Source organism: Pelecanus crispus, chromosome 3 (assembly GCF_030463565.1).
Source record: "Pelecanus crispus isolate bPelCri1 chromosome 3, bPelCri1.pri, whole genome shotgun sequence".
Taxonomy (NCBI): Eukaryota; Metazoa; Chordata; class Aves; order Pelecaniformes; family Pelecanidae; genus Pelecanus; species Pelecanus crispus.
Genome location: NC_134645.1, coordinates 31,282,261 through 31,306,397, shown reverse-complemented (window position 1 = coordinate 31,306,397; position 24,137 = coordinate 31,282,261). Strand labels below are relative to the sequence as shown.

The following is a 24,137-nucleotide window of genomic DNA, read 5'->3' as shown; positions in this document are numbered from 1 at the left end:
GATACTGCGGCCATGCTGCCACGGGTCACGCTGTCAGCCAGCCAAGAGGGACAGCACCGCTCTCCCTTTCGCTCCCCAGCCCCAGGTGCCTGCTGCCAACCGGGACAGCCTGGAGCACGGCCAAGTCACGCTTCTGACTGTGTAGCAAGACACTGGATCCACCTCAGTGTCTCACAGGTGGAGGCGAGCCTGAGGGTCAAATACAGCTATTTCAGTTTTACAGATGGTGAAGCCAAGACATTTTGCCTGGGACCACACAAGAGAGCAGAGACGGAGCTGTGAATGCAATAGTGGCATCCTCAGCCTGCGGCGCTTTTCGAGCAAGTCACCGTACTGATCACACCCACCACACACGTGCGATGGGAGCGGCACAGCCCTAAGCCTGAGTGTGCCATCGTCCATCCTTCTGAGGGGCAGAAGGAGCCCTCTACATCAAGTACACTTCCTGGGCTGACCAGGAAGGCAAAACCCATCTTCTCTGTAGAGTGCTGGTCCCTGTCTTCAGGGAGGCTGGGATCTGTTCTGGGACTCCCCTAGGAGCAGAGGACAATGTGCCAGGTGAGGCAGTGAGGACCTCCTCAGCACCTCTGGCGAGGAGGAGCTCTCAGGGACACAGCTGGACATCCAGGATGGACAGGCAGCTCAACACCACGCTTCAAGACATCTGCACACTATGCCAGAGTGAGAACTATACACAGTGCGCTTTCTCAAGCTCTTCCTTCTTATAGCCCTGAGGGCTAAAGACACAAACATTACAAAATTACAATTTTAAATTAAAAACATGACATCACTGTGAGACCTCAGAACTCTACCTAAAAGCCTAGATGTGCCTCAATATATAGATCTCGGTGTATGTACATTGGGAAGACCTCTAAAAGCTATTCGGAGGCTGTAAAAGCTTTGTCACGGTGACGAGAAGCAATTGGAGGGAAATTAAGCATTCACCTAAAGATTCCTCTTAGGCAGAATGAAAAAAGCCTCAAAACCTAAGCCTAGCATGCATTAATGATTTTTTTGCTATCAGGGTCTTGCTAGAGAAGCTGGAAATTATATGGCATTTTTATGCCAGCAGAAACTCTGCTGCAAATGTAGTTATATATGCAACCATAAAAATGTGTCTGGTTGGCAATTAATTTTGTTTGTGCAGTAGTTATACAGGCATTGCTTCTTCAATACAGCTTAACTTTAAGGTAAGTCTTAACAGCAAAAAAGTGTTTTTTTTTTTTTCTTAAACTTTCTCCAAGTTAATGAAATCAGGTTTGTGTGACCACTGTTCCTTTTTTGGTCAGTCTCCTAATACAAGCTTTTGAACCTGTTGGCCAGTTTCAATTAAAACTGATGTAGAAATCGAGATCTCCAAGATACCAAGTCTTTGCAAGTTTAATCAGGGAGTCAAGAGACTGCTAAATTTGCACTACTAAAAGCTTTAATCTTGGGTTTAGGCACCAGAGAATTCACGTTAAAGACAGCCACCAAAAAGGAGAAAAAAAAAAAAGCTTTGCTGGAATGAAAAAATACTGTGCAAGAGTTGTCTCCGTGCAGAGCCCTAGAAGGAACAAAGCGATGTGACAAGCCAGAGGAGTTTGAACACAGCAAAAGTGGTACTAGTGGTTACAGACCACTGCGTGGCAAAACCCATCGTGTCTCATCCCCTCTGGGACTGAGCAGCAGAACTGCTCATGTGTGTTTATCTAAAGGGGCGCGTTTGTTTTGGCAGCAAAGACACGACTGAATGTCACACCACTGCCTGCTCTTGCCATGCGTTCTGGGATGCTTCCCAAGCCCCAGCTCTCAAGTCAATAAGGCAGGAGCTTAACCTGCACATTTAAAAGATGACTTTGTGGCCCTTAACAGCCTGAGAGAACCTCCCCAGCTTGATATGCAAAAAGCCAGCAGGCCAGCAAACCCTGCACAGGGCCCATCTCCCCCCTTCCCCAAAATCAGTTTTTCAGAGCCTGTCTTATCCTTGCTGGATGCCTGAAGCTGGCAGTGGTGACATGATAGCGTGTTCTCCACCTGAAGCTTAAAACCATGTTTTCATTGCAGGTATAGGTGCATTTTGTATTGTGAGAGTCCCCTTGGCACAGGTACCTCAGTGCAGAGGTGCTCCCAGCATGGACAAAAGCATGACGAGTTTCTCTCGACAAATACAGTGAAAATCAATGTAATCAGCCTCTGAGGCAGGCTGTAATCTGTTATCTACACAAGATAGTCCGCTCTTCCCTTAGAGGTAGCGATCTCAAATTTAGCCATCTTAATTTCAAAAAGCAAGCCACTTCTGGCCTTACGTCATAGCTTCTGCGTCTTGAGGGAAGAAGTAAAATCCCCCTTTGTGCCTAGACAGGACAGAAATAAAAGCAAGTATGCAGAACAGGAACGGACAAAAGTCTGAATGTCTTCCTAAATGCTTCCAGCCCCTACCTAGGTATAACTCCATGCAGACGCTGGCACCTACAAGGCATTGGAAACCTCATCAGACTACGAGGAGCACAGCAGGATGCAAAACTTCTTGTTGGGGAAAGGAAACTCTGCCGAACCCAGACACAGTGGGTTTTTTTCTTGCTGCAGGAGGCATGCTGCGGTACCTCACAGGCATCACTTTTAGCACATCGGTAGGATGACACTCTGCGGGAGCTGCGGAGAGGTGTGCCAATGCTGGGAGGGGAGAGAACTGGCAGGAGAAAGCGAAGAGCTGTCTTTCCTGCCGTCCTGCTTCCCTAGGAGGAGGCAAAAGCCTCCTACTCTGATCTCCACCTAACAGCACACTCCTTTACAGTTAGAGCACTGTCCCCCTTACCTTTCTTCAGTCTCAGATCCCTTTCAAACCAGGCCAACACAAAAGGGTGGTCACCAGGATCCCACAGAGGAAGTTAGTGTGGAATGCTTTGAGCGACAGGAAAGGGAAAATGCGATTCCTGGGCTCTGGTCTTGCCCCAGAATTGCTCTGCTTTCGTGTCCAGCGCACACCGCTGGTACGCAGAAGAGGACTCATCACCAAGGTGTATCAACATGCTGGTATTAGCCAGCCAGCCCAGAAAGGGAAACTGAGGCAGAAAAAGTGGAAGTAAACAGAGGTCAGCCCCAAAGGCGTGCAGCCGGGCAGCGCAAGCAGGCCTGCCTACAGCTGCCTCAGCCACTCACGGGTAGCTGTGGGAACGCCTGCTAGGAAACGCAATCGTCCGCAGACGGGTAATTCAGTGACTGAGCATGAACCCCATACCCTGGAGCCTGTGTGTAATTTGGGGCTGCCTTGAGGGCACTGACCATCTTTCCCACATGACTCAGTCATGGTAGCACAGGTGTACCGAGCCTGTTTTATAGAGCTGCAAAACACAGGCTTCCCATTCCGTATCGCAGAACTAGCCGTCAAACTGCAGTCACATACAAGATCTATTGCAACAAAGTTTAGTATGTAGAAGTTATTTTTCTTCCACTGTAACAGAGTGGGCTTATCTTTTTTTTATGGTCTATAAATGTTATATCTGTGTCTCCCAATGAAAGCTTTTAGGCCTGGGAAAATGTCTCCATTCATTTCCTCATCAGGGGAGGCACGTTAGCTGCTGCTACAAGATAGCTATTGGAACACCTCTGGTACCGTAAAGCGCAAGGGAACTGAGGCGGCTTTTGGCCCGAAGGATGTCACAGCAGTCAGAGATCAAAGAGTCAGCCCATTTCCAGATTTATGAGTTGGGAATAGGTCTATTAGCAACCAGTACTCGCTCCTTCCTGAGTATGTATTCAATATACATTGATAAAGTAGTTGTCTTAATGGGAAGTCTGACACTGAAAACCACCACGCTCGGGAGAGTCTGTCTTCAGTTTTGTCTTCTTCTACCTCAGCATCAGATCCAGGTGGCAGCAGTCCTAGAAGCACCCCCAGATGGGATCCCCTCATTTCCCTCCTGCTCCACCTGGCAGTGCCCTCTCGCTTGTATGTCTGTCCCAGGGGCTGTTGGTGGCCCACGGGCAGGGAATCCCGCATCTGGACTAAAAAAGCCCCACAAACTGCTGTTACCGTACAGTTAATTTAACTGGGATGAGTTCCCTGATCATACTGTGTGGACCCACGTACAGCTCAGCGACCCACTCAGCTGAAGGGAAAGCAGCAGGGTGGGGGTGAACGGTGGGGGGCCTGCGGTGCCAGCAGCTACTTCAGCCTGGGCTGCTGCTGCTGAAAGAAAAATGCACGTACATGTGTGAAAAAACACATCTCCTTAAAAAAGCTGCGCACTCTGTCTGGCGTACTTAATCCGCCTTACTCAAATCCTAGAAATGAAAGTCAATATCCTATAAGGGCATAATTCAAAGCAGGATGAAATCCTTCAGAAACCTAAAGGATGTCACATCTCTGTTCTGCATTACACAGGAAAGAAACCTCTGCTTATGTTTTTCAACAAATGTTGTTTGATGTAGAACAGAGTAAAATATTCATCATGTAAAGGTAATACGGAGTAATTCCCTTTTGGTGCCACCCATGGCATCTTCTAAATCTGCACAGAATCTGCAGAGTAATTCAACCCTCCCCAAGTCTTTTATTAAAAACCTAAAATAATGCTGTCCTTGCTTTCTGGATCACCACTCACCTGTGCCCTTTCTCACCACCGTGCCCTCTCGTTACACTGCTAACACTGTACAAGTCTCGTGTTTCTGACCGCTGTCTGCAGGCTACAGGCCATGATTTTGGGAACAAACGACCTGGAAACTTCAATAATGAAAACACCCAGATAGCTGCACGTGTAAAAGCACAGAGGTACAAGTGCTTTAGGAATCAAACTTTCAAAAATGGCTTTTAACAATCAAAACACCATTCTTTCACAGGAAATGGTCCCGTAAGGGCAAACCCTTTCTCAAGCGCCGCGGTGACAGTCAGGCATGGCCCGGTGGAGCGCGCGGGCAAGGTTTCAGCGCCGAGACCTCTCCAGCTGGGAAACACTTATCCCAGAAGCGCCTGGACTGCGCGAGCGGGCGTACGCAGGCATTCGCAAGTGGGTGGAAAAGGCGACGACACCAGCGTCTGTCTCTGCGCCGTCTGAGCTGCTGGGGCTCTCCAGGTGCGTTTAACTTGCATCTGGAAAAGAAAGAGATGTTTTTGCAGCAGCGGCCACAGGCACAGCAGGAGGCCGTACGCTGGCTGCACAGCGTGCGGCAAAGCGCTGCAAAGAGAGCAGCCAGGGCCTCGGGAAGAGATAACTTTTGTTTACTTTGAGTCTCGCACCAGGTGAGATCCCTCACTCACCAAAGCGGACAGCTGCTGGAAAACACCCACCTCCACACCAGTAGCTGGAGGGGGGCAAACTCCGTCACCACATCGGCCCAGATGCCGCATCGGCCCAGCTGCGGGACGGGGCCCTGTCCCGGGCGCCCACCACCCCACGCCAAGCTGCTGTGCCCCCAGAAGGCGGATGCAAACCCCGCTCCGCTCTCCCCTTCGCTGCCCGCGGTTCGTGCAGGGGGTCGAGGGCCGCCTGCCGTCACCCACCCCGTCGGGCAGGCGCCGAGGCCTCCGGGCTGAGCAGGGCCAGGGGCCGCCCCCGGCGGGCACCCCACCGGCACGCCGGGGGTGCGGGGCCAGGCGGCTCGGCGGGGTGCCCGCACCTCCGCGCCCACCTTCCCCACGGGGCCGTGCCGCCTCCCCTCGAACCCCCGCCCCTGCCGAGCCCCCTCCCCGGCTATAAAGGGCGGCGGGACGGCCCGGGCCCCCTCCTCGCCCGCCGCCATGGCCGCGCTCCGCTTCGGGGAGCCCCCGGCGGAGCCGCCCGCCTTCCCCGCAGGCAGGTGGGCGGGGGGCGGCGGGCCCGGCCCGGCCTCGCCCGCCCTCAGGGCGCTTCCCTCGGCGGAGCGGGGCCGGCCGCCGGCGGCCGAGCCGTCGGAGGGGGCGCCGGCGGCCGCGCAGCGTCGGAAGCGGACCAGCTTCACGGCGGCGCAGCTGGAGACGCTGGAGCTGGTCTTCCAGGACACCATGTACCCCGACATCTACCTGCGGGAGAAGCTGGCCGACGCCACGCAGATCCCCGAGTCCCGCATCCAGGTGAGGGGCGCCGGCCGCGCCGCGCCGCCCCGCCCGGGGCCGCCCCCGGCCGCCCTCACCGCCGCCCTCTCTCCCCAGGTCTGGTTCCAGAACCGGCGCGCCAAGTCCCGCCGCCAGCGGGGGCCGACCCGCCCCGGCCCCGCTCCCGGCCCCGCCGAGCCGCCGCCGCCGCCGCCGCTGGGCTACCCGCGGCCGCCCCGCTTCGCCGCCCTGCGCCCCCCAGAGCGGCCTCGCTACGCCCTCTCCAGCCTGGCCCAGATCGTCCAGATCAAGGAGGAGGGCTCGGCCCCCTACGAGTGGCCGCCGGCCGCCGCCTTCCCCCCCGGCCCCGGCTTCGAGGGCTTCCCGCCCAGCCAGCCCGGCGGCGCCGAGGCCGCCTCCTTCGCGGGGCCGCCGCCGGCGGCCGGCCCCTATCCGGCGGCCCGCGCCTTCTGCGGGCAGTACTCGCCCGTGTCGGACGCCGAGGACACCAGCGGCTACTCGGAGTCGGGCTCGGAGTGGGAGGAGAACGCCCTCGGCGCCTTCCGAGCCCTCTGAGCGCTGCCCCGGGCGGGACCCGGCCCTGGGGGGTTCGGGCTGCACCCCCCGGCCTCGGCGCCAAGCCCGGCCTGGGGCACGCTGCTCGGGCGGGGAGCGGGCCCCGAGCGCCCTACCGCACCCCTGCTCTGCGACTCTTGCACTTTATCCGGTAGTAACTGATTTTACCTATTTATTTAAGAAAGATACGGGTCAGCTCCGTCAGCTGGGGGCATCTTTTTACGCTGTATTTAAAGATTTCTGTTAGCACGTTTTGTATTCCTATTTAACCTTCTTTAGCCAAAAAGCTAACCAAATCCACTGTGTTTTGGGGGTGGGAGCCGGTCTTAGAAAAGTAGAAGAGTGGGATGGTCTGTTGGGATTTTTTGACCGAGGGGGGGGAAAAAAAAAGAAAATAAAGATTTACATTTTTGCTTTACTTGTGTGCATACCCGGGACGGGGTTTCTTACCTTGGCTGATGTGGGGTAGAGGACAGGGGTGGCAGATACCCCAGCTGCGGGTTCTCTTCCCAGGTCCTGCAGAGCCACGGCTGCGGTGCAGGTGTGAATAAGAGACCTAAGGGGCCTGAAGGACGGGTTACAGAACCTGCCGTAAACCACCTCTGTCAGCGTTTGCTTTAGATCTGCTCTGAACAGCCACCCCGATCCCTGAATGAAAATGGAAATTTATGGCCTAATACAAAACCCAAACCATCAAATCATTGTCTTGCTTGGACAAAAGCCTCAACTCTGCCACTTCAGCCAAGGTTCATGTTAAACTACAGAAAAGTAGGAGTATTTTGTGAACATGCTAAAGGCGCTTTAGCTTTGGATTTGAATACTAGGGATGGCACAGAAGTTCACATGATCGGGAGTGGGCTGGATGGCTCCACACTGAACACTTCCAAACACCAAAAGTGGTAGTAACAGAAGCCTCTCCTGCAATTCAGTCAGTTTATTAAGGAAGGATATATTAATATATATGCATTTTGAGGATAAGGCCAATTCTTACTGCCTAGAAAGCTGTACTTCAGAGCCTTGCAGAGCAAGTTGTTAAGACCCCAGTTACGGAAGAGCACCTGAGTGCCACGAGGCTCTGATGGTTTGGAAGCACAGAAAAAGTGAGCCATGTGCTGGTGGCAGAAATACCCTGTATCAGGAATCATGGCCCACAGAATAAGGTTACCACCAATGCACAAAATCCCTCAGTGTCACCCTGTAATGTACCTGTGCTTGCAAGATCTGGGACACCTGAACCGTGGTTGAGCTGCAAGCTCGTAAGGCTACGTGGCGTAGCAGGATTGCAGATTAATATTCTCCATCCAAAAACCAGAGCTGTCCTTAAAAAAAAAAAAAAAACAAAAACCCACCACAAACCATGAAGCAAAACCCAATGAACCAAACAAAATCAGGCGCCATCCTCCCCAGGGGGACTTCGGTGCCTAAGGAGCTGTTACCTTAGGGGTCAGGAAGACCCAGAAGAGAAGCACTTACAGCAGGAGACGGAAAATGAGGCAATCATTTCTTGGGGGTGCAGGGTGAATTCAAGTTTCCTGACTGTAAGAAACCAAACTCACTTGTTCTGCTCCTGCAGACTTAAGTTACAGTAGTTGTAGTGAGTTCTTGAGATTCCTATGCAGCACTTGGGCTGCATTCAGCAGAAACAGTTGTATTTGTTACAGTATTTCACCAAAACTTGGCAACATTAACTCTGACCCAACATACCAGTAATTGAGGGGAAATGTAGCCCCTTGAAGCAGCATGTATATTCACATTGCCCACATGTGTTGGCCAAATGCCATGTGCAAGTACACGGATACTTTTATCACAAATTACACATCTTCCTATTATGTTACATGACCCTGCAATGATTAAAAAAAACCCATTTCAACACAAAACACGTTAGAAAGAGCATATTTAAGAATCCACATGTAAAAAACATCACACCTATGGAATCAGAGTTAAGACTGGAGCGTGGTGGTTATTACAAATATTCTGTATCTGGCAAGAAATGAGTTTGTCAGGAAAAGCACGTTCCCAAATCCTCTTTGCCGAATACCATTCTTGGTAGCAGTTACCTACCAGTGTCTACAACTTCTCCCTCCCTCGGTTTGGGGTGCTTGCTATCAAGTGGGCAAAGTTAGCCTCTGCAACTGCCTGTCATTTCGTATAGGGAAGTCCTATTCCACAAAAGCATCCATGCATACGCTTAACTTTTAAGTACTGCTCCGTCAGGGCTCCGCTTGCGTGAGGGATTACGGAGGTTCATACAGTAAGCCAGCGAGCTGCTGCTGGAAAAGGTAGTCCTTGCCGTGCCCTTGTGCCAGTGCTGGCGCCCATCAGCGGGCGAGTTTGGTGCGCTACGCAGGTGGAAAACTTGACCAGAAAGGCAGACTGCTCTTCAGCAGCAAGGCTCCCTGAAACGGCGTGCTAGCGGGCTTTGCGAGCGGCAGATGACGAGGATAGGGGTGCAAGTAAACAGCGAGGGGACAGTTCCTTTCTCCCAAGGTTAGCTGTAGCACGTGTTAGCTTTGGCACGTTTCGCTGTTTACATGAAAAGGGTGGTGGGAGAGGACCTTTCTGTCGTCTTTACCAAACAGATGGTAACACCACAAAATGATGGGTAATGTAATTACAAAAGTAATTGCAGGGACCCCTACAGTGTTCTGTTGCATTACGAGAGGTAAATTTCCATGGGTAACTCGGCAAAATCAGCGTTTAGCATTATTTTGTAATATCCCTTGTAAAGTTTCTAAATACCTTTTAAAACAGCTACTCACCTTGTCCTCATAACATTTCCTTTTCAGCAATTAACTTCTCTTTAAAAAATGACCTGAGACCATCTGCAAAAAAGTTTGCATTTTTGTGAAATATATCAACTCTCATAGGTCAATTTATTCAGAGTTACAAATTTCATTGAGAATAAAAGATTTATGCATTTCTCTTAATTAACAGAACAAGTTTAGCTAAATATAAACTCTGCACTAAAGTTTTGCAGTGGCACAATACCAACACAGAATACAGAAGCATCTTTAAACTATACAAAATTTTAAAATTGAAAATAATCCTGTTTACATATTCTTTATACATTAACATATAAAAGACCTCATTTAATGAGGCATCTAAAAGAATCAAAAACATCTCTACAGCTATCTCTGAAAATCCGTATCTGGAAACAATTCATTACACAGAAGCTTTACAAGACTATTTAAACAAACCAATACACACTTTTTACAAGATTAACATTCCAAAAGGTACTCATAGGCAGGTTGTCACTTATTTTTGCAGTTTACCTCACTGGTTATCTTTAATTGTAAAAATCTTCATATTTATATATGTTGGGTATTGGTGGATAACCAGTAATCTAATTTAAAAGTTGTGCAAAACAAACAAAAATTTGGAAAAACAGTATGTTTAACCAGTCATTTATATAAAATACCAAACTAAAGCGCTTCTTTTGCCCCGTGTGGGAAAAAGGGAAAAAGCCATAACCAATCTCTTTCTGGAAAGTTACCAGTTACATTTTTATATTCCTTCATGAGACTCCTTCTATAAGTTATGATAAATTAAAAGTTCCAATAAGACACTGACTGATGGATGGACCTGCCCAGCATCCTCCAGTTTCCAGCTTCTGTTTGCTGTCCGTATCCTGCTGCTGCTTCTTGAGATCAGGAACACTCAGCCTGCGTTGGCACCATGCTACCCGACGGCTGAAATGGCAGCTCTCGAGACCTACCGAGAAGCGGAGCTCTACATAACAAAGACCTGCCATGGGGCTACTAATTTGAGCCATTTCCTCTTCATCGCTTCTAACATACCAGGCGAGCCAACAGCAAGAGGTGTGCAGAAGTCATCTGAACTTTTAAAAACTAAGTTCAAATTATATTGAAAGTATGTTTTCAAGTTTGTTATAATAAATGCAATTACTAAGAGATTACCAGTTAGCAAAACTACTGCATGTGAATAACAAATGGAGAAATCTAACATAACGCTGGCCAGTAATGCTGGTTTTAAGAAGCAGATATAATATATTTAAAAGGGTCCTTTCTGAGAGGTTTTCTTTCCCCTTATCTTCTGGCAGTTAGGATATTTGGTGAAGCCCATATAAAGGAACAGGATTTTCCAGAACTACTTGCTGTACACTTGAAAAAAAAATTTTCAGTCTCTGTTGGTGTTATTAGCTGCAAAAGCATGTAGATTTCCCATCTGGCTCAGACCACTCTGAATATGTGCAACGTGGATCTCAACGTTATTCTGAAAACAACTACAGGAAGAAAAGAAGAAGAAAAAAAAATATCTGTTAAACCCCATATTTAAGAGTTGTGCCTGAATATTTCTACAGTGAAAGCCAAGGTACAAACGTAGCCAATACAAATATTCAGACAAATCAGACAGTAGTACATACTAATGCAACTTGATGGACACATATGTGAAAATAGCATTTGCATAAACAGCTGCATGAAATCAAGAGTTACTGACTTGGGTACTTTTAAAGATGACTTTAACATGACCAGAATTAATGAAAGAAAAATATTGCAAAGAGATGCTAAAATGCCCAAAGTAAGTACAGTGAAATGGAAACATCATCACCTTCGCAGTGTACATCAACCTCTAGTTGAATCCATTCCAACATGCATTTGCAGTGTTGATTATGGAGAAGTTTCACCAACGTTTAGGGTTTATTTGTGTTTTTACTAACAAAAAATGCTATAAAACAGCATTTCTTAATCATTATTTTTAAATCAAAAGGCCATCCTACTATCCTTGCCAAAAAAAAAAAAAAAAATTCATGGCTGCAGCCTCCCATTATTATGTAGCAATACGAGTATGGAGGGTATAAGGAAATACTTAGCATTTAGGTATATTTTCTAAATTATGTAATTTAGCACCATTTTAAGTATAAAAATATCCTGGTCACAAATTGCTGGAGGCTGCAGTGTACTCCAGACAAGCATAACCACATTCTTGCTATCACCACATTCTTGATATTTTTATGCTTCCTCAGGCACCTGCTTGTGACAACTGTTGAAAAATGGCCCATCTAGCCTAGATGGGCCTTTGATCTGGCACAATATGGCTGTTCTTCTGTTGCTTGGTTTAAAATACTGCTAATGGAAGCTGGTCAGAAGCTATAATTATCTCATATGGCAGCTTTTGGTATTTACAGACAAGAGGTTGAATAACTGTAGAAGAAGAATACTGAAATTGTACTGTTCTATGGTTTAAAGAACTTACATTTAGTAGTGGGATTTCAAAGTCTGAAAATATTCTAAAATAACTTACTAGTCATAAATGACTGAAGAGCAAGAAAATCTAGTTGTTGCTGCTTTTTTTTTTTTTTTTAAATTGGGTTACTCCACTGATAGGTTCAAACAGAAAACTGCTAATTTCACGCCCCCTTTTAAATGGGACCATTCCTATAAGTTAAAGTTATGAGATTAAACCCTTCATTATATAAACAATGTTCACCTCTAAAATCCAGTAAGAATTGCTTGCTGGCACAAAATGTGTAATTAAGAATGAAATATTCAAAAAGTAATACCTGATATTTGATGAGTCTATTGAATTCTTAATGTCATTTAATGAATCTGTTAGTGATTTAAATTCAAAGGAATTCAGATCACCTCCTTCTGCTAGACACTGTAGGAGAAGAAAACGAACAAACAAAAAAGTTCTCACAGTTCGGCACAAAAAAAACTGACAGAGCTTTAATACTACGTATTTTATGGAAACTATTTTTTTGCAAACATTTTACCTTAATTTGCAGTAATATTGCTGTAAGTTTAGAGATAAGATCAGTTAAATTTTCACTCTCAACACAAAGCTGTCCTGTTGTTGAGGAATTTGCTTGCCTGACGATCTCCTGAGCCTCTTCTTCACACCTACGCCTCAGATCTGTTGGTTGGTCGGCAGGCTGGAGGCCTTGATCAGGAGCAAGCTGCGTAGATATAATGAAGAGAAATTAAGAATAAAGACCTCCTTTGCATTTAGTGTATGTGTGAAATGACAAATGATTTCAAAGAGAGTTCACAGGTATATAGTACACAGTATTTTTTTTGCATTTATGTACATGTATGTCTGTTTCAAAACTGGCCACTGGCATCTGCAAAAGTTCTGGTAACAGACAGACGGAGAGAGAGAGAAGGAATCCAATCAGCTACTACTAGCTTCATTTCAAAGTGACCCCCACCTACACCCTATTCCCAGGAAATCCTAATTTTTTTTTTTAACTTCGGTTAAACGAAGCCAACAAGTACATACAGATTCCAGCAAAGTCTTACCTCATAACAATACTGTTGAACTTTATGCAAAACTTTATTTAAGTCTTTGTTTAGTTGTTCTAGATCTAGAACAATAGTTGCGTATCTCCTCTGAAACTCAATACCTATTGGCATAGAATAGGATTTCTGTGGAAAAGACAAAGCGTATTAAAGTTAATGCAATACTGTACATTTATTTCTTTTGAACTCATCAAAAGGAATTTTCACTTGAAAAATAATACTGAGATATTTGAAATCCCAGTGTTTAACAGAAAAATGTTAACATACAAAATACTAAAATGCAGTATCACTATTTAAAACTCCAAGTGACAACTGTGTAGTAAGTACCATGCTTTTATTCTCTTCATAAAGTGCTATGATAATCTGTGGTGGTACATATGCTACAGAAGATGGGTATGGTCTGACCTGCTTATTTCTCCAGTAGTTGGGTAAGGCTTTTCTCTACTATATTAACAGAAAACTATCCTGTCAGTAGGAGAACAGTACAGGACAATATGGCCATGACCACCTCTGCTCCAGGGTGGGCGACACAGTTGTCTAGTAAGTTAGTGGTCACTTGAGGATGACTCAGTGCTACGCACCTTCTGTTACAACTAACAGTTCTGCCAAAAAAGAAAGTTACTAGAGCTTATATTTAGTACCATAAGTATTTTGGGTAAGCACAATTCTTCACAAAAAATAAATACCAGAATACAGTACTTTTTTCTTACACTGTTTTCAGAATGTGTCTGGACACTGGTTGGGTGATATTTACAAATATATTGCAAACTGTCCTCCACAAATGGCCTCTACTGCAAGGTAAGCTGGATGTTATTTCCACTGTTTCTCAGCCACAAGTGTGAGATACAGGTACGTCATACGATCAAACCTGTAGCTGTAGATTTCACACCACGAGATAAAGCAAATTGCAAAGTCAAGAGCTTTCATCAGGAGGATCCAGGTCAAAAACTCAAAATCAAGGTTTCAGTTATCAGTTCAGTTCAAAGTTCCCCATTAAACTTAATCACTGAAATGATCTCCATGGATTTACAAGTCTGAATACCAAATAAATAGGGCTTTAAACTAACACCATAACTTCAGAAGTCACCTAAGAGCAAACTGGAAACCAGCATAAATTTGATGTATTTCCTGCAGCTCTGGAACTTAAGGAAAAAATTGTAACTTTCAGACCGTCTTCAGTGACCAGCCCCTCTAGAGCAGACTAACACAGGTTGGCTGTGAAAGCCGCAGACAACTGTCAATTCCCCATCAGAGAGGAAAGGCTACGGGCATTCTATGCTAGCGATGATGAAAGAAACACTTCTCAGCACCAGCACTATTTCTGATCCGGGAGCAATCCAAGATCTGGAAACACTGACAAACAGCTGAATTGGCAGGCAAAAGATGGATGGCTTTCAGTTGATATGGAAGCAGATAAGATCTCTGTCACTAAGCATCTACATGCTTCTCTGGAATGACCAGCATCACCTTAACCTTGTCAAGTGAAAAAATGAACTAGCCATCCTTTTTATTTAGATTTGTTTATCCAAATGGCTATCAGAAAAGTCTTTACTGTTTAATGTACATGGTAACTTGTTTATAGCCTGCAACCAAGACTAGTATAGTGATGTCAAGATGCTTAACTATTAATAACCTGTCCTTTCAAAGAAAGGAAATAGAAAATCTGCAGTTGTATGTATCAATAGCTCCTCTGAAGGCATGCCCTGCCTCATGTAAATTTATTATTATTGATAGATAATAATGGACTACATTCAGTACCAGTCCTGATTTTGGTCAGTTCCGTTTATTTCTATATTGGATCAGTCATTAAAAAAAAAAAAAGTCTCCATAAAAGGATTGCTTTAAACCAAACAGTGGTGTTACTATAACAATTATCAAATCACAATTGTATGAATTATTATCAAAGTCTGACAATTAAACTATACCTGAATGAACTCAAAGGATTCTATTTTATTCATGTTCAGGTACGTTACTGATGTTCAAGTGCATTGGTGCCGGAAAAAGATTCTTGTTCAAAGAAAATACATTTTAAAGGAGAAACAACATACACTCAGTGGCACAAACGTAGATGGGATTGCCAAGGGACAAAGAGGATTAGAAGACAGGCTAAGAATATGGCCCAATAGAAAGGTATCACATCCTCTATTTTTATCAGGACAGCCTTGAATAGTAATGGAGCTTGCTTTATGATCGCTGGTTTACAAAGGCAACAGTGCAAGGGAAGAATTTCAGAAGCATCTCGAAGTACTTATCTAGGCTACAACTAAGCTAAAATATATCAAATTTAACATTTATTTCTAGATTCCCTCCTTCCCTGTTGCTTCTTTGCTCTCTCAATTTTGTTATTTTCCTTGATATTCTTACTCCACAATACAGTTGATTTATGACTTAATAGCTGAGTGACATGTTGATATCTGGATTCTTGTCAGAGGAAGGCTACTGTCATTCCTATGGATTTCCTATCTACGCAAATGTACTAACATCTCAGTAAAAACAAGAAGTTTTTTAGTTTGTTTTAGGAAGAGTTGGTAATTTTTCAGTATCAGAGTTACAGATTGCAATGGTATGTTTTAATCTTGTTTCTTTTTGGATCTATTTTAATTATTAATACAAAATTAAAAGAAAACATTTGATGCACAGGAAAAAATAATGTAGTAACTGAAATGATAACAAGGTTTTGAAGAGCAGCATCACAGCACAAAAGAAGAAAATTACAGAGACATAGGGATGGGACAGTAGGAAGCAGAATAACAGAACGTGCATGTGATCACTGAAGGGACAAAGAGGGAAATCTTACCACAATAAATCAAATCCTTCAACATTCAAATATTTTATATTAAAAAAAAAATTAGCATTTTTGGTTTCAAGAAATAAAAAGGACTCCTCTTCCTCTCCACAAACCTTTAGCCTTCTGTCTGTATGTTGTAGAGACAACTGTCTGAATGGACGCTAGCAGAAGGTTGAGACTGATAGCTTTCCACTTTCAAGTTGATTGATAGCCATGGGTGGTAGAAGAGGCATTCTTATCATTTTGATTTACTGACTGATGATTAGATAAAGCCTAGCAAGAAAAACTATTCTGCTGCTGCTAATTATGCTGTAGCTGCTCTGGCATTGTAATTTTAAATGCCGGTCAAGGGCACTCAGAACTTTATATAGAAAATCTCTGAACTGAGTTATTGTTTTAGCCAGAAAGCTAAATAAATAAGTACCTACCATCCACAAAATAAAATAATGATGAATGCCTTACCATATAAACTTATACCCAAGATTCTCAAAGTACGTAGTATTTCCTTACTTTACGTGTCAACTGACATATGCTATTCCAATGTTAACATTAATCAGTTTCCAAAGCATAATGCTTTCAAAGAAGAATCATATTTGAAACAACTGACCTCTCTGACTTGTCTTGAAAAAAAAAAAAAAAGTCACATTATAGAAAGTGATAAAATACAGATTTTATCTAGACTTTAGTTTTAATTGTATCTATTTGCATGAGCTGTTAAAGCATATCCTGTTTTAAGAACTGAAAAGGTAATATTCTCACCAGCTTTTCTGCTTCTGTATTCATCTCTCTCAATTGTTTGATGTGTTCTTTCTTGATCATAAGGATTTTCGATAACCTGGTCTAAAACAAAGGAACTATTTTTAGAATGAATAGGTCCTTAAGCAGTTTTGAAATGCCACAGAAATTCAAGACAATAAAATGTGTGTTTCTTTCATCATTTTAAGATACATTTCTCAGTTGTTCATCAAAGTTAAGATGCAGAAATAAAAATTAATTCAAATTAAACAATGGATTTTCCACAGATTTTTAAAGCATTTTCAAGTGCCCTAGATTGGAGAATGCTAAAAATCCATCAGCCAAAATTCCCTATAGGAAGACTAGAATCATAGAATCGTTTAGGTTGGAAAAGACCTTTAAGATCATCCAGTCCAACCATTAACCTACACTACCAAGTCCACACTAAACCAATCAAGGGTAGACTAGACTAAACCATGTCCCAAAGTGCCACATCTACCCGCTTTCTAAACAATTCCAGGGATGGGGACTCCATCACCTCTCTGGGCAGCCTGTTCCAATGCTTGACCACCCTTTCCATAAAGAAATTTTTCCTGATATCCAACCTAAACCTCCCCTGGCGCAGCTTGAGCCCATTTCCTCTCATCCTATCGCTAACTACTGGGGAGAAGAGACCAACACCCACCTCACTACAACCTCCTTTCAGGGAGTTGTAGAGAGTGATAAGGTCTCCCCTCAGCCGCTCCTCTTCTCAGGCTAAACAACCCCAGTTCACTCAGCCGCTCCTCATAAGGCCTGTGCTCCAGAGCCTTCACCAGCCTTGTTGACCTTCTCTGAACATGCTCCAGCACCTCAATGTCTTTCTTGTATTGAGGGGCCCAAAACTGGACACAGGATTCCAGGTGCAACCTCACCAGCGCCGAGTACAGGGGGACAATCACCTCCCTGCTCCTGCTGGCCACACTATTCCTGATACAAGCCAGGATGCTGTTGGCCTTCTTGGCCACCTGGGCACACTGCTGGCTCATGTTCAGCCGGCTGTCAACCAACACCCCCAGGGTCCTTTTTGGCCAGGCAGCTTTCCAGCCACTCTTCCCCAAGCCTGTAGCGTTGCATGGGGTTGTTGTGACCCAAGTGCAGGACCCGGCACTTGGCCTTGTTGAACCTCATACAGTTGGCCTTGGCCCATCGGTCCAGCCTGTCCAGGTCCCTCTGCAGGGCCATCCTACCCTCCAGCAGATCGACACTCCCACCCAGCTTGGTGTCATCTGCAAACTTGCTGAGGGTGCACTCAATCCCCTCATCCAGATCATTGATAAAGATATTAAACAAGGCTGGCCCCAAAACAGAGCCCTGGGGAACACCGCTCATGACCGGCCGCCAACTGGACTTAACTCCGTTCACCACTACTCTCTGGGCTCGGCCACCCAACCAGTTTTTTACCCAGTGAAGACTACGCCCGTCCAAGCCATGAGCTGCCAGCTTCCCAAGGAGAATATTATGGGAGACTGTGTCAAAGGCTTTGCTAAAGTCCAGGTAAATGACGTCCACAGCCTTTCCTTCATCCACCAGGCAGGTCACCAGGTCATAAAAGGAGATCAGGTTGGTCAAGTAGGACCTGCCTTTCATGAACCCATGCTGGCTGGGCCTGATCCCCTGGTTGATCTGCACTTGCCTGTTGAGTTCACTCAATATGAACCGCTCCATAATCTTTCATAAATATAATTTATGGCTAGCTAGAGGCTGAAGAATCTTCTCTATTTGCAGCCTGAAGGAAAGCGAAGGGTGTTATCATCATGTACTACAGTTAATATCACTCACCTTACCATACCTTTTTTCATACAGTTCTCAGCCTGTTCTCAGCTATGCCCTTGACCGAGCACCAGCCCTTTGTGTACACTCCTGCAGTAAAATTCGGTATAGAGATTGGATCTATTTTATAGACAACAACTGTGGGCTTTCCATTTCCCTCTTTCATAATGGGAATACCCTGTTTCTGCTGCCCTTGGGACCTAGCAGGCTAAAGTGGAAGTCACTGGGAGTGCTCTCAACACACACATCACTCCTAAAACTATTCATAGTCTCTAGGGCCATGAAAGAAATCCTAGCTCTGCTACAACCAGCAACAGTTTTATTACTGATGTAAACAGAGCCAAGATTTCAGGTTTTATAAATTGCAAAGGGGTTAACTGCATTCTAGTAGTGGAACATGGAACTGGGAGAAATAGTTCAACATAAATCTGTTTATATATCATCTCCTTTGTTGATTTTCAAGTTCAGTCTTAAAGCAGCTAGGTTTCTGGTCCTCACAAATCCTAATGGAAAATTGTTTCAGGACCTCTTTCAGCTAATTATGAATCTTCTTGGAATTTCCATGTTAAATGCATCCTGGTTCACTTCATAGCAATTTGTTCTGCCAAAGCTGTTTTTCAGCTAAATATAGGCTCTCCCTCCTAGTATTTATCCCTGTTTATTCACAGAGGGTGAAGCGTTTCTTCTCCACCCTTCTTTCACTAGACTAAAAACAAGCCAAGCCTTTCCAGTCCCCTCTCCCATAAAAGGCTCTTGATGTCCTAAACTTTTGTGGCCCTTTCTGTATCTTTTTTCCATTCACTGTCATCATTCCTGAATGTGAGCAGCAGGAAGCCTGTACCGGTATTCCAAGTGACAGACCTGTAAACCAGACCTGTAAAACAGCATCAATGCTTCTCTCTTTCTACCACAAATACTTTCCCAGATGTATCTTATGAACGGATGGCAAGCCATGGTCAGACGCACAGAGACAATGCTGTGTAGGTTATCACTCTTCCAATTCTAGCTGCTCATTTCTGTCGTTGTGCTGTCCCCCAATGCCTGTGCTGAGTCAGCACTTTTTGCAGCTATGTGAAGAATCCAATCAGGGAACCGATAATGACAAACAATAAATTCAGAAAAGGCAAGAAAAAAAAAGTTTTAAAATTGTTACTTGTGAGCTGGATTATCTCTCTGATCTAGTTTCTAACACACCACATTAATGCTCATGTTGGCAAAAAAACACCTGGGAGGAAGGAAAGCACTGTACACCATCTGCCACTGCTGCCAAAAAGTAACTCGTCAAACTCTGCTCATCTCCATCCAGCAACTGCCTAACATGTCTAAGGCCTCCTCTTTGATGAGGCTGGTGAGTCCCCACCTTAATGCAGAATATATTATTTGTCCCCAAAATTTGCAAGGTATTTGGTGTTTTACTTCCACGCTGATGTCCACACGTATTCGAGGATGCAGGGCCCTAGTTCTCCAGTTCATGAGCTTCAATTTTATATTATATTCATCCTATTTGCAGATATACTCCAGTGATCAAGATAATATGATTCTTTCTACAAGAAACTCTGACCTTTCACTGTATCTATGATGTCTACCAACTTTCTCTCATTGGAATATTTTATTGAATAGACTTCCATTTTCATTTGCCAGTATCATCAGTGAATGCTTTGACTCAGCTCAGGCCTATTTTCCTTGAGGAATTCTTGCCTAACAGCTCTTTTTTCAGCATAACTCATCCTGTTTACTGTTATAGTTTATAGTTCTCATTAAACTGGAAATGAGGTTTTAGTACGATGTTTTTCCACATTAAAAGAGATGAAGGAACAACCCAACCACTATGTTTAGATTTGTGCTTTAGATTTCATTTTTACTTAAAGGAGTATTTATAAGAACACAAACATTTCAAAGTAAAGTGTGCAATAACTTACTATGGAATACTTTCAAAATTTTCATAAGCACAAAACTGTCAAAAAACCAGCATTCATTTTTAGATTTTTCCTCATGCATTTTCCTTTTTCCACAACAATCAGGAAGACACGGATTCACTTTTCCGAATGCGCTGCATGAACATACTCCCTCTACTGGACATGCAGCAACCCTGCAATATGTTTTGTCCTAGATTGGTTCCTTCCCAGTCTAATTCTTTTCCCAAAACAAAACAGGAAGGGCAAGGGAGGGAGGAAGGGCAAGGGAGGGGGGAAGGCCAAAAAAAAAAAAAAAAAAAAAAAAAAGCTGTAGTGAGCACTTGGAAAAACATCCCCCAAATTTTAATACTGACTAGAATGTAAGAATGTAATCTGTCAATATTGACATGCAGTATAGCCTATGAACTATTTAAGGATACATTACAAGTGGCATGTAAGCATGAAAGAGTTTTTTTTTTTAGATTTATTAGTTGTTTCTTGTTGACTTTATTCTTAATATCATAATGTTAATTTTCAAGCCATTCGTCTCCTAACATGCGTATATTTGTCCACAGTAAAATCCAAAAAGAATAGCAGTCTCTGATGCCAAAATGTAAACATGTAGAAATTAATATAAAGATTTAGAAAAACTAAGACTTACCAGTGTAGAACTATGATTAAAATAGTTGTTACAAGTCCCAATGTTTGCTTACAACTGCAAGTTATACGTAAAGAGAATATCCCTAACATTTATTTGTCAGTGTCTGCACATGATTTTGGCTACGCTTCCTTTTGTTCCTAATTAATTTCAGAACCTGTAAAAGAGAACTAAGGGGCTGGGTTGAAACCTTATTCAAGGTGTGCTGCATTTTTTCTGTTTTGTCCAAAATAAAGATTTCCCATGAAATTGTTTATTCATGGTATCATAAATAATTGCCTAGCAATAGTTCTCCAGAAAATTTTCTTTGAATCAAACATTTTCTGATCATTTACTTCCTGAATTGCCATTAAATCAGAATGAGGGCTTTGACCTTTTTACTGTACCAGTGTATAAGAAAGGCTAGAACATCTTCAATGGTCACCTTTAACATAAAAATACCTTCTGGACTGGTGAAAGCAGTGCAGTCAATAATCAGTATTCACCAGTCTCACGTATTTCACAACACCAAATTTCAGTACCATCGTTAAACTTCTAATAAAAAAAGTTGACACTTAAAATGCTTACGATGCTAGGCTTAAAAATAATGCATGGTCCTTCAATAAATGTTTTTTTTAAGCCTTGTGATTTTTTTATCAAAAACCTGGATAAAGTATTAAGATGCTCACATAAACAAATGCCAAAAATCTGTGGCTTCATTTTGTTCAATATCTTCTGACAATCTTCAAGCAAAAATACATATTAATGCAATAGCTTTGTAAAATGCCACCATTTCTAATACAAGCAAGAGGCCTACACTTTTAAAACTCAGATTTCCTTAGAACGAGTAATAATATACCACTAAATGTGACTGAGAAATCACACATTTTCAGATATAAAATACAGAAACCATATCATAAACAGATCAACTCGACGCACTAAATAGTTGTAAAGCTCAATACAACTTTGTTACCCAGTTTCATTGCTCATACTCAGTGACTCAAGGAGATCAGCTGCAGACACAATTTAGCAGCATAAACAAAAGACCGTATCTTTTGTGTATTTCAATTTTTAACATAATTAATCTTACAGCAACTACATCTATTTTGAATTTTCTTAGCTAAGCTAGATGCCAAGCCACCTTTTTCAAAGTTAGCTTCATACAATAAGTTTCCCCTTAAAATCTGAAGGGATCATTCTGTCAAATAAAATTCATTATGTTGAACGGCCAAAATATTAGTGTCTCATGTGAGCTACAGACACAACTTGATTCTTTTGACCAATTACATACACTTTAAAATTTGAGAAGCATTTAGCAATGTTATTTCTCAGTTCTTAGTATTTTAAACACAGATCATTCCAATCTCCTTTAGCATGTTCAAACCAGCTTTCGTTGTTAAAGAATTCAATCATAGATCTTAAGCTAAGCCAACATGAGCAATTACATTCTTCCAACATCCTGAAGAGTAACTTGCTTCAATGAGTTTTGATATTCAATAAATCTCAGCTTCCTAGCGTTACTTGACTGTGCCTCTTCTGAACTGGTGTACAAAAATAACTGAGGAATTCTTTCATAAGATGAAGACAAAAAATAGTTTTCTTATAACATGTATGTTTGCTTTCAGGGAAAAGAGTGCTTCTTTTCTTCTCCAAGAGGGTAGGACATAACAAAATACAATATTATACAATATAAGATCATGCACATGGGCAAATGTTCTTTGCATAATGCAAGTATATTTTAAATGAAAAAGAAGTCTTAGCACAGTACAAAGTTTGCAGGTAGAAATAATATCTTTTTTTAGACCAAGTGGTAGAGCTGGGAAAAAATAAGACACACTTTTGGAGACATAAGCCCCTCCTGCAGTCTGAAGAGCAGCATATTTGAAAGCTTATGGACAAGTGAGAAAATTAAGAAGGGGCAGGGAGGGGTTAAAAGTTATTAACATCTTTTCAAAAGTTCATTTGGATATCACCATATCTGTCACAAATCAACAGAAGGCCATTTAACTGCAGAATAATTGGCAGAACAAAAGGACAATACACAAAATTAAGAGTTGCTGTTAACACTTACCACTTGAATGAGGAATTCTACTGGAAAGCCTCCTAGTGTTTCACTATCTGTGCCTGAAATTTTGTTTTTCCACGAAGATTGTCCTAATAAAGGATCACTGTCCTATACAAGAAAGAACATTTAATTTAATAGCTTATTTTTAGAGGGATTTGGTAAAATTTTTATCTTGCCAAATTATTTATCTCGGAAAATTAATCTCAAAAACTGTTTAAGGTAACAGCTTCAACATGTATCAGAAAATATTTCAATGATTAATATTACATAAAAATAGTAACGTACTGTAATTGGAGACTGGAGTGAAGGTGTATAATGCAATCGGGGAGGGGTCACAAAGAACCTTGAAGGACGTTGTTTCTGTCCAAAGGCAGCAATTGGCATGGTTTCATGAGGCTCATTACTCTGTAAGGAAAAGGAAGGATATACTTCAGCTGTCAGATTAATTAATTTTACACACCTCTTGGAATACATAATTCATTTCTGGAATCTGGACTAGCCATGCCCATCCACGCCCCAAACCCAAAAACGTTAAAAGATTAACATTTTGCTTTTGGGCTAGCAGGAGCTTCAAAATTGTATTCCATTGCTGGAGTTTTCAAAGTGTTACAGCATCACATTAAATAAAACCTGCGAGAGCATTTCAGAAAATTCTATTGGCAAGTTGCAGGCAAATCATGACTGAACAGGAGTTCAGCAGAGGCTTCAAACTCAGATCATGACAGAGACTAGTTCTTAGACAAATTATGGGCCCTTAGTAGATTCAACACTACAGAAGATCGAAAAGAACATGAGGTCCTCTGAAAAGCTTGAAGTCTAGGTCAGATGGTTTGGCAGGAACAATTCCTGGAGCTTATAAATTGGTACAAAAGCCAATGAGCTAGGAAATAATCCCAAATTGTTTGACCAAAGCAACATCCCCACAGGTAGCTTCATTACCATAAGAAGTTTCAAAGTAAGGTTCAATCAACTCACGATACTTGCTTGTGACTACCAGAGGCTTTTCCAGACTTTGGCAAATTACAGAGGGGCAGGTTTTCTTGAACATTTTCTGCAAATCCTGCCAGGAACCCATAGCAGAATTTTCTTTGGGATCTTACACTACTTGTTATATTTCTTCATATTAAACTCAGACTATTATAATAACCTATAAATAGCAGGCCTAGTAAATTATTCCAGCCTGAGCCATTATGTTTTTATCAGAGGGTTATCCTGTTCTAAAAAAGCATAAACAGTAGAAGCTCATTCCCCTGGAATTTCCCATGCATCTGTTATTCTTCTTTCTTTATGGCCAAACCACCTGGATGTAATATTTTGAATTGTCTTCCTTTTGATTAAAACATAGTTGTAGGTTTATTTTATTTTTTATTACAGCTATTT

The 24,137-nt window shown here is 43.1% G+C and overlaps 2 protein-coding genes across 6 annotated transcripts in view; one reads left to right on the top strand and one right to left on the bottom strand.

The window, feature by feature from the left end:
- The first annotated feature begins 5,716 nt into the window (after positions 1-5,716).
- MIXL1 (Mix paired-like homeobox) lies at positions 5,717-6,565 on the top strand. The gene is made up of 2 exons (XM_075708316.1): positions 5,717-6,028; positions 6,107-6,565. Exons 1-2 carry the CDS (start codon positions 5,717-5,719, stop codon positions 6,563-6,565), a joined length of 771 nt encoding a protein of 256 aa, XP_075564431.1.
- Positions 6,566-9,449: 2,884 nt separating this feature from the next.
- The window catches only part of LIN9 (lin-9 DREAM MuvB core complex component), a 40,794-nt gene continuing 26,106 nt past the window's right edge, over positions 9,450-24,137 (bottom strand). For 3 of the 5 annotated variants that reach the window (XM_075706997.1, XM_075707000.1, XM_075707002.1), the window contains 7 exons: positions 23,043-23,162; positions 22,764-22,865; positions 16,373-16,453; positions 12,826-12,951; positions 12,300-12,482; positions 12,087-12,184; positions 9,450-10,808 (listed from right to left, as the gene is read on the bottom strand). In XM_075706997.1, the coding sequence (XP_075563112.1) occupies positions 10,703-10,808; positions 12,087-12,184; positions 12,300-12,482; positions 12,826-12,951; positions 16,373-16,453; positions 22,764-22,865; positions 23,043-23,162 (816 nt within the window). In that variant the 3' untranslated portion in view covers positions 9,450-10,702. The remainder of the gene's footprint in view (positions 10,809-12,086; positions 12,185-12,299; positions 12,483-12,825; positions 12,952-16,372; positions 16,454-22,763; positions 22,866-23,042; positions 23,163-24,137) is intronic. The other 2 variants (XM_075706999.1, XM_075707001.1) reach the window with 2 other exon arrangements.